The sequence below is a fragment of the Nothobranchius furzeri genome, chromosome 9 (assembly GCF_043380555.1).
Source record: "Nothobranchius furzeri strain GRZ-AD chromosome 9, NfurGRZ-RIMD1, whole genome shotgun sequence".
NCBI classification, from domain to species: domain Eukaryota; kingdom Metazoa; phylum Chordata; class Actinopteri; order Cyprinodontiformes; family Nothobranchiidae; genus Nothobranchius; species Nothobranchius furzeri.
In genome coordinates, this window is record NC_091749.1 from 64,885,035 (window position 1) to 64,898,300 (window position 13,266).

Consider the following 13,266-nt stretch of genomic DNA (forward strand, 5'->3'; position numbering starts at 1 on the left):
CTGCAATGCAAGTTTTAAACTCCTGCTGGAGAGTAGGGGAAACAGGAATACGGATAAAGAGGGAACGCAACTGAAAAATCAGCACATGGACCACATAATCGTCTCGTCTCGTCTTCCTCCGCTTATCCGGGTCCGGGTCGCGGGGGCAGCATCCCAACTAGGGAGCTCCAGGCCGTCCTCTCCCCGGCCTTGTCCACCAGCTCCTCCGGCAGGACCCCAAGGCGTTCCCGGACCAGATTGGAGATGTAACCTCTCCAACGTGTCCTGGGTCGACCCGGGGGCCTCCTGCCGGCAGGACATGCCCCAAACACCTCCCCGGGGAGGCGTCCAGGAGGCATCCTGACCAGATGCCCAAACCACCTCAACTGGCTCCTTTCGATCCGGAGGAGGAGCGGTTCTACTCCGAGTCCCTCCCGAATGTCCGAGCTCCTCACCCTATCTCTAAGGCTGAGCCCGGCCACCCTACGGAGGAAACTCATTTCGGCCGCTTGTATCCGCGATCTCGTTCTTTCGGTCATTACCCAAAGCTCATGACCATAGGTGAGGATTGGGACGTAGATCGACCGGTACAATCGAGAGCCTGGCTTTCTGGCTCAGCTCCCTCTTCCCCACGACAGATCGGCTCAGCGTCCGCATCACTGCAGACGCCGAACCAATCCGCCTGTCGATCTCCCGATCCCTCCTACCCTCACTCGTGAACAAGACCCCGAGATACTTAAACTCCTCCACTTGAGGTAGGACCTCTCTCCCAACCCGGAGTTGGCAAGCCACCCTTTTCCGGTCGAGAACCATGGTCTCAGATTTGGAGGTGCTGATCCTCATCCCAGCCGCTTCACATTCGGCCACGAACCTACCCAGCAAGAGCTGAAGGTCAGAGCTGGATGAAGCTAGGAGGATCACATCATCCGCAAAAAGCAGAGACGAGATTCTCCTGCCACCAAACTCGACACACTCCACACCACGGCTGCGTCTAGAAATTCTGTCCATAAAAGTGATGAACAGAACCGGTGACAAAGGGCAGCCCTGGCGGAGTCCAACCCTCACTGGGAACAGGTCCGACTTACTACCGGCTATGCGGACCAAACTCACGCTGCTCTGGTAAAGGGACTGAATGGCCCTTAACAGAAAGCCACCCACCCCATACTCCTGGAGCGTCCCCCACAGGGTGCCCCTGGGGACACGGTCATAAGCCTTCTCCAAATCCACAAAGCACATGTGGATTGGTTGGGCAAACTCCCATGCCCCCTCCATCACCCTTGCAAGGGTATAGAGCTGGTCCACAGTTCCACGGCCAGGACGAAAACCACATTGCTCCTCCTCAATCTGAGATTCAACTATCGATCGGACCCTCCTCTCCAGTACCTTGGAGTAGACCTTTCCAGGGAGGCTGAGGAGTGTGATCCCCCTATAGTTGGAACACACCCTCAGGTCACCCTTCTTAAAGATGGGGACCACCACCCCGGTCTGCCACTCCCTAGGAACTGCCCCCGATGACCACGCAATGTTGTAGAGACGTGTCAACCATGACAGCCCTACAACATCCATAGCCTTGAGATACCCAGGACGAACCTCATCCGCCCCCGGGGCTCCGCCGCTGTGTAGTTGTTTGACTACCTCAGCAACTTCTGCCCCCGAGATCGGACAGTCCATCCCCAGGCCTCCCAGCTCTGGTTCCTCCTCGGAATGCACATAATATAATAATTTAAATATTGCTGATATATTTCCAGACTTCCCCCTTTTGTCAAATGTTTCCTATATTGTTTTATTGGTTATATCTTTATTCGGTTTTTCTTGAAACAGTTTTTCTTTTTGATGATGAGCTGAATTTCTCATGAGGATTATTTAGGTTTTTTATCTTAATCTGAAGCTATTTAGTAGCCTATGAATGTCTCATTGTTCTTTCTTTTATATTAAGAGTTGTCAACTGTTTTCTTGGCCTTTTGACTTTGATCCACATCTATTTTCTCCGGTACAAACATGGCCAAATGCTTTGGCGGTTGTTTAATGATTTACCTACATTTAGGGGCAGAACAATGTTCTGTTTCCGACCTGTTTTCGCTCCTCCAGCGTCGGATCATTTTCAGCCCCTCAATTTCTTCCTCTTTCATCAGCTGGCTGAGCACAGACGAGACCCATTCCGAACCCAACACCACACCTGAGAATCGGTGCATCCGCTCCCTGGTGCCGCACACGCAGCAGAGTGACTACCAGGAACATTTTATTTTTTATTATGAGGAATAATTACCGGGATGCAGCTACCTCAGCAGCATTCGTCTTCGAAAACATGCAGATGGAAGAAAATCCTGAAAAACAATCTTCACGAGTTACTTTTCCAGATTTGTTTAAATTAATTAAATGAATAAAAAAAATAATTAATTAATTAATTAATTAATTAATCAATGGATAAAGTCACCTATCACTTCTAACACGTCGCCCACTTTTAAAGACACAAAACGTTTAAAGCAGTAGCTGCAGCTTTATTTTCTGTTTATTTATGTATATTTATTTATTTAAAAAATTTTAACAGGTGAATAGGATCCAGTAAATTATTTATGTAATATTTACGTTATTTTTTCCAGTTATCCGGAAAAAATTAAATAGCTAATTTTGAGCATATTTGAAAATATCAAACGCAGGTGAATTTAAAAAAAAGTTAAAACGCTTGAGGTGCTGAAGAACATTGATTAAAAAGCCTTTCAAAGGGCAGAATTTGAATGAGCCTTTATTATTAATTATTACTAAGTTTGCTATGAACATTCACAACCAGGATTTTCAAAAATCAATAAAAACTTTATTAATGAAGTGTTTTTACAGTACAGCTCAGCTCAAAGCGCTTTACAAGATTAAAAACTACCCGCTACAGTTAAGTCAAGCCTTCTTTATTCAGGACTCTACAAAAACAAACTTGATAACTGTTCCTTTTGACATTCTCTGTAAAATTCTCCGCAACATTATTTAAATAAGCCAAGACACGTTAAACAAAAACAACAAATAAATAAATAAATAAACAAATAAATAAATAAATAAATAAATATGAGGAGCTTTGAATCAAAACCGGAAATGGCCAAATGGTGCTTTTCTTGTCAATTACTTTATCTTTGATGCGTTTTCGCTGGACAACTTAATAAGGAAGACGCAGACTATTATCTGGTTTAAGATTATGTCGTTGTACTATATCTACATGAGTTAAAGATTACATAAACCTTATTAACAAGGTTGATTAATCAATTTAGTTTTTAGCTTCTTTTCAGACTTCCGCCTTTGTTCCACAACTGCGCATGCGCTGTCAGACTCAGTCTGTTGACAAATGTGACCAACCATCTCTTTCCCGTTCGGTATTTCTTTGCCCTAATGAAATAAAATGTGACTTTACTAGATTTTCTCCACAAAGAGGCGTTTTGGGTGAATTCCTCATGAACTTCTAAGTCTGGTAAGTTTTTAAAATAACGTTTAGCGACTCTTGTGCGACGACAGAGCGACGAGAAGCAGTTAAGTGCTAGCTAAGTTAGCTAGTGGCTGCAGGACACTGTGGCCTTTAGGGATCCTGAAAGGTCCATTTTCACAGTCAGTGTGTGTTCCACATGGGCTTGGGTTTGTTTGTGCCATGTCCCTTAATGTTATTTTATTCATCTGGAATCAACACATTTTAATTAAAGTCATAAACCCGTTCAGGAATTAAGCGTCTTGTTGCTCTTAATACACTGTAAAATAATCTTTGATGTTGTGTGTCACAGTTGCATACCAGACTGTATGTAACCCGTTGTATGCGTGAGAACCAGTCTGACCTGAATGTTTCTGCCTGCTAGCTGTGGGCTGGACCTCAGCAGAGTGAATGGATGTCGCTGATCATGCAGCCTGACTCACTGGGTCACCGGGCCTCAGCTCCTTTACACCAGGGATTGTTTAGGGCTAATTTAAATGTAGCTTGAAGGAATGTTGAAAAGTTAAAAAATATTATTGTGCATTATGCAAAATAAACTTGAGAGACAGTTGAAGAAAAACAAGTTATTGACCCTAAGCAGCTAGGTTTTCCTGTAATCTTTTAAAGTGACAGTGTGTATTTTTCCTGGTGATGGGGGCAGAAGATACCTAAATCGTTGCAAGCAAGCAGTATTTTTGTGTTGGAGTAAGACCTCACCACTCATTAGGGTCAAATAGCCCTGGGGAGTGCAAACTTTAGCAAAACCACGTGAGACTCCCTTTCATCACTGGCAACCAGGGCCGGATTTAGGATGATGTGGGCCCATGGGCTTCAGTCAATTTAGGTGGCCCCTTTTTTCAAAATTGCTGCATAGACGCACGCACGCGCGCACACACACACACACACTTATAATTTTACTATATTATTTTAAGGACTACAAATTGAAACTTTTTTTTAGATCACACATCTTTAATAAACCAATTCACACACACTACAATAATCCTTGAATGAATAGATTTGCATTTTATAGAAAGAAAACATTATTTCAACTTTGGCTTCTAAAAGCTGTGTGAATCAATAACCTAACATTAGGTAGTCATTTACACATTGAACATTTTAATACAATTCAAATTCTGCTTTTGCTGTCAAATAAATAACTTTAACAAAAATAAACAAAAGGCAAAAGCACACTTATCTGCCACTAAGATAGAAGACTGTGCTCAAAGCTGTATGGCTCTCTATGGGAAGAAATTTAAGAAAGCGTTCCTGGGAGTTCCCTTCAGGTGACACATATCTCAGAATAAATGTTAACTGATCAAGGTGGGAAACATCTGGTGTGGTGGAGTCAGCAGAGATCGAATAGTATTTGGCCATGTTTACTTCACCAACTATTTCAGACAGAACACGATCACCCATCAGTTGAACAAACTCTTAACATATTTTAGAAGAAAGATATGAAGGTGTCCCTGCACCTGCATTTCCATATTTCTCTATGTGAGACTTCAAAAAGGGATCAAACTCGCTGATTAACTCCAGAATGCCCAGGTAATTACCATTATCAGTCCTGCCAAAAACATGGCTAGATCCTCTAAGAGCAAGTCCTCTCTGTGCCAAAAACTTCACAACAGACACAATTCTTCTCAAAACTTCAGTCCAATATGCACTCTCAGATTAAAATTGTTTTTCCAGCTCTCTATCTATCCTTCAAGCAGCCACCCAAATGTGATATATGTTAGCATCGATTTTCTGTGATGTTCAATTTTCATGCTCTTTCATCCGGTTTGTGGCATGTTTCCAGTCACTGAAACCAGTTTCAAAGCACGATTTGCTTTTAGCATCACTGAAAATGCAGCATGCAAAACAAAACACAGCTCCGGTAGATGGAGAGTAAAGCAGCCACTGTCTTTGGACATACTCACCATTGGCGAGTCTGCGTTTAAAGTGCAGGCTGGAGAAGAACCGCTTCTGCTGTTTGTACGCTCGTTCGGACGCTTTAAAATTTACGTGCATGTGTTGGCAGCTCTGCGGTCCTCGCTCAGCCCAGTAGGCACGCACAGATGCATCACATTTTCCCCAGCAAGCTGGATCCGTACTGTAACAAGGTTCATCCAAAGTTTCAATCCGTGGCCCAGACACACTTTCGGTCGCCAGTTTTCCACAATCACTCTCCGATGGGAAAAGATAATCCATGGAGGACGTGGTGGTCTCAGATGCCTCCAGGTCGAGCGTCTCTGCTGCCGGAACATCCGCCGCGGATTCAGCCGCCAATTTTCCACAATCACTCACTGACAGGAAAAGATGATTCGTGTTGTTGGACGTGGTCTCAGCAGGTGCCGACTCGGCGCCGCCGCACACGGGGGGGTGTCAGGCTGCAAACGCCCGCCGTGATGTAAGAAGTGTGAGAAAACTTGGACCATTTATAAGCAGTCATGACAGATGTTTGCCAAAACAAATCCCAGTGCTTCTCAGCTAAATGGTAGCATCTTGTTAGAGAATTACATACAAAAATAAAAATGCTTTTTGGACCGAGGGCGGGGCCTCCAGCACGCAGGGGCCCAGGGCTGTAGCCCAGGTAAGCCCATGCGAAAGTCCGGGGGTGCTGGCAACAAATGAAGAGGTAAAAGTGTAAAGCAACATTTAAGGATGATGAAAGTTTTGTAACCGTTTGTTACAAATCAGTAAATAAATTTTGTCCTCACGGGCTCCAGTAGAAGGAAACATGGCATCTAATATGGCGTCGCCCAGAGACTTAGACCCGCTCCCATGTATTTTAGACTTGACTTTTATGGTTATATGTTATGAAGTCGCCAATATTTTTCAACAACTGGGCATCATTTCAATAATTTTCAACAACATTTTGATGGATATCTCTAGAAATGAATGGTAAAAACTACACGTTGTCTCTTTAAGTGTCCTTGGATCAGTATTTCTTCTGACTTTCTAGAGTTTTTCTTTGCTGTCTTTGTGCCCAGTTTGTTTACATTAGGGATGCAAGAAAATATCAATATGGCCATATATTGTGATATATTTTCCTGCTATATTATCATATTCAATAGTCGTGTATCAAATTTTTGGAAGAATTTACATGCAAACATTTGTGTATTTTTTTTTTCTTTTGGTGATATTCGTAGACCAACTGCTAGTTGGCAGCAGCGTGAAATGGGTTTTGTTTCCACCATTGAAATATAAATCCCTCTATTATGGTTCAGATACCTCATGTTAAACATGTTATGTATAAGTTTGGACTGTTTACTGAATTTTCCCACAATAGATTCAGTGTAAAAAATTGCTAATATCTTCTGGCTCAGTGTATCACAATATATCTTGATATGTCGTATTGGCTCCCCTGTATTGTGATACGTTTCGTATCGCCAGGATTTCACCAATACTCATCCCAAGTTTATATTGTTGTTTGTTTGGTAATTCAAACAAGTAATTTGTGTATTGTGCCCTTTGCTGCCAGCAACATGCCACAAATACATAATTTGTAATGCTTGTTTACTTCAATCTGTGACAAATACTAAAGATGACACAATCTGACTGAAAGCAGGATTTATCTCATAAGTACATCTTTTATAGCATAGGTGTGAAAGTTCTTGGTCACACTGACGTGTAATAGAAGTGACCAAATATGTGAACATCAATGGAAACACTTGCTGCTTTTTACTGCTTTTCAAGCATGTTTAGTACCAGCAAGTTTTTTAAAGAGCTTCCTGCGATAAATGAGTTATCTCTGAATGCTATGCAGTGTCTAAAAAAATTTAACAATAGAACAAAAGAAGACACAAAGGAATAAAAAAATGTCCACAGTAGAAGATGGTTTAAAAGTCGTGTCTTTAACAAATCTTTAAAACCTGAAACAAGACCTAAAAAGTTCTTAAACAATTATGTATGCTGAAGAAAAACTTTGCATTTCTTGTCACTGATGATGTGAACCTGTCGGGTAGAGAACCACACAGCTAAAGGTTTTCTGAGTTTTACTGAGGAAAGACGGATCAGCCGAGGGTTCAAATCTCAGTCCAGTTGGACATTTATAACAGAAATAAAAACCGACTCCATCCTTCCATCAGCTGCTACACGTGAAACAGGTCTGTGAAGATTTTTATGACTTTTATGCTTCATAACAAAGTCTTTGGGTTTTCAGCAGACTGAGGTGCTGCAGCATTGCTGACGGGTTGTTGTTTTGATTTCTGATTGAGCAAATACAGATCCATTTCTTTATTTGGCTGAGCAAAAACCTTTGTTATTAAAAATACTATTTCATTTGTTTGATTAAAAAAAAAACTCCACATCTACTTTGTTTACCCGAAACAGCTTAAGCAGACTAGTGGCTGATTCCTCGGCCCTTCCTCACATGACTCACCACTCCGGCTGGATTTTTCAGGCTGGCTGAAAAGACCTGAAACTTCAATTCCTTAGTCAATAATCTGATTCTCCAGAGTGGTTGTAAATGTTTTAATGAGGGAACAAGCAACACAGGACCAGGCTGTAAAGACTAGTGTTGCCTTTGACACACTAAGTGGGTTTATATTCACATTGGTGCTCCAGGTTTTAATCCTATTCTGGTTCTGATCAGATTATGGGTCCAGTCCCTCAGAGCCTCAGAAACCAGGGGCCTCATTTATCAAGCTTGCTTACGCACAAAACAGGGCCGGAAAACTGCGTAAGCAACTTTCCACGCAAACTTTGGGATTTATGAAAGAAAACTTAGCGGAAAAATGTGCGCAACTTTAAGATGACTTAGGACCTGGCTTACACACATTTTGGACATGGAGAGCACCTGCAGTGCTGCTGCTGAGAAGGATAAACTTATGAAATCCTGCAGCATTACCACTTGTACCGCTTCGTTTTCACACAGAAAAGGACCCCCCACATGCACACACACACACACACGCACATGCTTGCACACTCACACACACTCGCGTGCACACACACATGCGCGCACACGCGTACACACACACACATACGCGTGCACACACACACAGGCTGAAGCGCAGAATACGGAATGCAGAATATCAGCAGGGGGACAGATTGAGACAGAATGTCATGCGTCTGTGACAGTGTGTGTCCTGTCACTGTGACCCGATTGATCATGCACCCTGGCTACTTGGACAAGGGAGATCGCTGTTTGGCTGACTGGTTAGCGCGCGTGACTCTCACCCGGGAGTCTGGGGATCGAATCCCAATCGGACCATTTTTTTTATACCCGCCACAGATCTCTCTGAAGAACTCACAACATTGACGGCTTCAGCAACGCTGTGCCACTCCGTGGATTTTCTCTTATTCGTTTTGCAAAAGCACTTCCTTTCATTTTTCCACCTCACCCACAGGTACCTCAACTTCTGCTTCTGTGAAATTGCACTTCCTTGATCTGCCTTGATCTACGGTCGCCATGTAATTGGCGGAGCGCTGCAACAGCCGGCTTATGTATATGTGTAACCTAGACAACGCCGGAGCGGCAAAGCTCCAGCGTCACACAGGGGTTCACAACGACACAGGTGGGGAGCGAGGGTGCAAAACCAGAGGGACAGAGACACCAGAGAGCAGAAGTTTGCCTGCAACCCCTTTTATTAACTAAATAAAAGCCCGTCTAAAAATATACAACTAAGAGTTTGAGTCCATAAAAACAGTTTAAAACGTTCTTCAAAAAGATCCCAAAAGATAGTTGGGCTCCTCCCAGATCCACAACGTCACGAACAGGATGGGAAAGGCGGCGTCCCGGCTTCAGCGTCCGACTCCAGTCTCTGGTCGCTCTCAGCAATCACTCGTCTCAGGCGTGCTCTCCCGGGGGCTCTCGCCGCTCTTCCCTGACAAGGACAGAACACTGGGGCAGAACTTTTGTCTGTACTGGCGCAGTACAATCTCTTTCTCGTAGGATCGGCCCATATGGCGCGTCACCCAGCATACAACAGAGGAAGCCGTTTACTCACGGATGCAGGCAGAGGTCCAACCTCTGCCCTGCTGTCATTCAAAGGCGTTGCTCCCACTCGTTGTCGCTGCACGCCAGGGATGAACCGGTCCTCCTGCGATCCAACGCGTTCCGTGCTACGTCCACCTATTAGTCCAGTCCCTCTGCCTTCGGGTTTCGTTGGTCTCTTTTTCCTCTCTCCTCCTGCAGTTCTGCAGCTTCGTCCCTTTATCAGCCCGCTAACTATGCGCACCTGGTGCGCTCTCCCAGTCACGCCCACCTCTTCAGGTGACTGTCATGTCAACAGTGGCAAAAACAATATAAACTAAACAGGCCCATAAAACCAACAACACACGACAAAATCATGCAATAATACAAAACTGTTAAGAAATTCCAACAATTAATAAAAGAATTTAAAGCAACAGAAAAACACACATTCCACTGTGTGACATCTGCATGAGATCCACAAGGCACTTTGCATTGACCATTTATGGCAGTAAGTGGGCGTGGTGAGGGCGGGATGTGACTAAAATGCAGCTGAGAAACATTCTAGATAGTTTCTGATTTATGAAGCGGAGATTGCGTGCAGCTCTGCGTACTCCATGTTTGATAGATCACAAACCTGCTTGGTGTAAGTACATTTTTTTTGCTGAGCTCAAGTACGGTTTTAGTAAGGATTCTACGCAATGTTTGATAAATGAGACCCCTGGTGTCCAGACCACATACAGAAGGGTGCAAATTATTTTCTTTCCTCTAATTTGAACAATTAAACAAAGTGACACTCCTTCAGGGACTGATAAAGGCATCTGAAGTGTTGAACATTTGAACAAATTCAATGTTACAGTTTTGAATGGTTTATTTTCTGTGTTTTACACACAGATACAGACTCCGACAGTAACACCTACTCTACTCCGTGACTAACTTTTCTTCTGCAGACTGAATTTTCCTATAAAAATTTCATCTTTGCATCAGACTTGAATTAAATGTATAAATTAGACAAATTAGTTGTCACTATGTATTTACCATATTTAAGGTCCTGCTCAAGGCAGTTATTAACTTACCCTTTGCCAGATTGTGTCTGTGGAAGAAGGGGGGCTGAACTACAGGAGCCCAAGAGGGTCAGCTGTGGAGCAAGTCGGAGAGAAAAGGAATTTTCCTAAACCACAGATTTGTGTTTAGTCTTATCTAAAGGCCAGCTGCTGAATACTTTAGCATCTCCTGTGGATTAAAGAGCTGCTTGAGTTATAAAAACAGTGTTTATATTATCAGTAAATATTCTGTCCAGTTTCTTCTGTAATCATGGTTCTGTCAGCTGCTGAAACCTAAACTGTCTGTGCTTTTAGGGCAGGTGGGGGTCCATCTGATTCCTATTTACAAGTTTATATCTATTAGCTTTTTTGCAACATTTTTGATGCGATGACACTAAATCTTTGCAGCCTGAACTGCTGGGAACACTGAGGAATTATTTATAGGTTGTGTTCTGATCCAGATTTAAGTTTTAACAGCAGAAATCAATCATCTGTGTTTGAGTCTGATTTACTGAGACTTTCTTCTTTATTTATGATGTCACTTTTGAAAATTCCAGATCCAGACGTAACCATGCTGAAGTGGTTTTCCGGCGAAGAGGGAGATCCCGGTTCTGGAGTAAGTACTCGGGAACAGTTTCAGGTCAGAGGTCAGTGGAGTCGCGGCATTTCAGTGACAGTAACTCAAGGAAACCCGTCTGCGCTGAAACTAAAGTGTCTGAATAATTGACTAATTTTTGCCGTTTTTGATCTGAGTGTTTGTTGTTCTTCAATCTCTTCTGTTCAGCTCTGCAGGTTTTTCACTGGAAGCTTAGTTTCGTGCTTCATGTCCAGATAAACTGGATTTAGTTAAACTGCTGAGTCGGGGCATTTCATGGAGACAATCTGAGCTCCTACTTTCTGTGAGGATGAAGCCTCTCCATCCTCTTCCTCTTTGTTGTCTCATCTCTGCTCTCATTAGGATTTAAATACTTAATAAACATCAGCAGATTTTCTTTTATCTGTTAGTTTGGACCAAATTAGAACTTGTTAACGCTGCTGCACTGGAGTCTCCTTAATATCGCATTTACCTTTTTTTAAAATTAGCATTATAATTGAACTTTAAAGGGACTTTACGGAGTTTTGAATTTTTATGCTCGAAGATTGCCCCCTCAGGCCAAAAGCGTTATGGCAGCTTCAATAGTAGGCTCGTGCACGAGGCGCGCATGCTGTACGTGCACACTCCTTAAGGAAAATAACAGCTGAGACAGTCCTGTGTGTGTGTGTGTGGCCCGGAGGACAGGAGAACATGCAGCTAATTAATTAAATAATTTGGTTCTGTACCTTTCTCTTCAGCACAGCCGACAAAGGTTTATGATGGGTCAGTCCTCCTGCATGCTCAGATCATTCCCTTCCCTTGCTTGAAAAATTGTTCCAAAATGAAAGTTGAACTCACATAAAAAGAAACTCTAAATAAACTATGTTCGCATCCAGAATCAAACCCGGATCTTCTGCACGTAAGTCTGACGTCTTACTAGGCGAGCTGAAGCGCCAATGACGTCCATTGTATCTGTAACATTTGTATCCTTGATCACAGCTGAAACAACGTTCAGAGAACGGTTCGGAGGGCTATGCCTGAGCGTGAACGCGCATGAAGCAGCCTGCTCGACCCGAGCATCTCTCTTTTTCTGTGATTTTACAGAAAAACAGGCAATCACAGTAAAAATGCCAGGGCTCATTCTGCAGGACCAGGGCATTGCAGGAGAATGTATGAAGAAGACATTTATTATTTCTATACATGTTTTGGCTGTCCCTTTAACTTACCAGCCATTTTATTAGGGACACACATTTCATCATTCGTTAACAAATATCTAATCAGCCAATCAGAGGGCAGCGTTTATTCTAGACGACCTGCTGAAGTTCAAACTGAGACGTGACACAGCTGCTGAATGGAACTGTATGATGCAGTCATGTCAGTATGGACCAGACCCTCTGGGATTGTTTGAATGATTTTGTCAGACTCCACTTCTTCCATCATGTGACAACAAAATAACACAATCAGTGTTGCGATTAGTGTCACTCTGAGTGTGCAAACGCGTGACTTAATGAGAACCAGTGGTGCGTTGGTCTGATTGTTCAGTATTATTTCTCCTCAGAGCCCGGGCTCCCCCGACGGCGGTGCCGCTGGAGGTGGAGATGTTCCTGTGGAGGAGATGGCCGAAAGGCTGACCCAAACCGAGCATCTCGTTGCTCAGCTGAAGGAGATGATCCGGGAAAAAGAAGCAGCCCTTCGCTCCAAAGATGACCAGCTGAAGGTGAATACTGAACGCAAGAAACAATAAAGTAAAATAAAAAGAATGAAATACTAAAAAATTAAAAAACAAAAAAATCAGCAATAAAACAAAATCAGACTCACGTTCCACCTGAAGTGTTAGAGGTTGATTAACAGGAAGTATGTTTTACACCCCCCCAGGTCTATTTACCCTGGTGACTAAAAGGGTACCCCCCCCCCCCCATATTTGGAGCGTGGAGCAACCAGTAGCTCCTGCTCTGCAGGCCGACTCTTGAACACCTCAAGGTTTAAAAATCACTAAGTGCTCAACACTAAAATACTCACAAGAGACTTTATTGACAAGTTTGAATCAAAAACAAATTTACAAAGATGTGTTTTTAAAGAAACCACAGTCGACAGATCTCTGGTCCAGAAGCGTCTGGCGTCAGCAGGACCTGATCCCAGGACCTCAGGGACCTGCTGGGGCCCACCAACTGCTTCTCATGTCAGATCCTTTCTGCTCCATCTTAATTTGACCCTGAGATGTTCTTGAACAAACCAGAGGTTTTCTGTCTGTGTGATTTTAGCTGCTTCACGCGGTGAGTCTGAATGAACCAGAAACCCGGCTGAGGTCGTTCACAATCTTGTTAACTGTTAAACC

General features: G+C 43.3%; 1 protein-coding gene across 5 annotated transcripts in view; it reads left to right on the plus strand.

Moving 5' to 3' along the window:
- Positions 1–3,289: 3,289 nt before the first annotated feature.
- Positions 3,290–13,266, plus strand: part of LOC107381617 (golgin subfamily B member 1) — a 44,100-nt gene continuing 34,123 nt past the window's right edge. For 4 of the 5 annotated variants that reach the window (XM_070555042.1, XM_070555045.1, XM_070555043.1 and 1 more), the window contains exons 1-2: positions 10,677–10,973; positions 12,490–12,648. In XM_070555042.1, the coding sequence (XP_070411143.1) occupies positions 10,890–10,973; positions 12,490–12,648 (243 nt within the window). In that variant the 5' untranslated portion in view covers positions 10,677–10,889. Of the gene's footprint in view, positions 3,431–10,676; positions 10,974–12,489; positions 12,649–13,266 lie in introns of those variants that run through there. The other variant, XM_070555044.1, reaches the window with a different exon arrangement.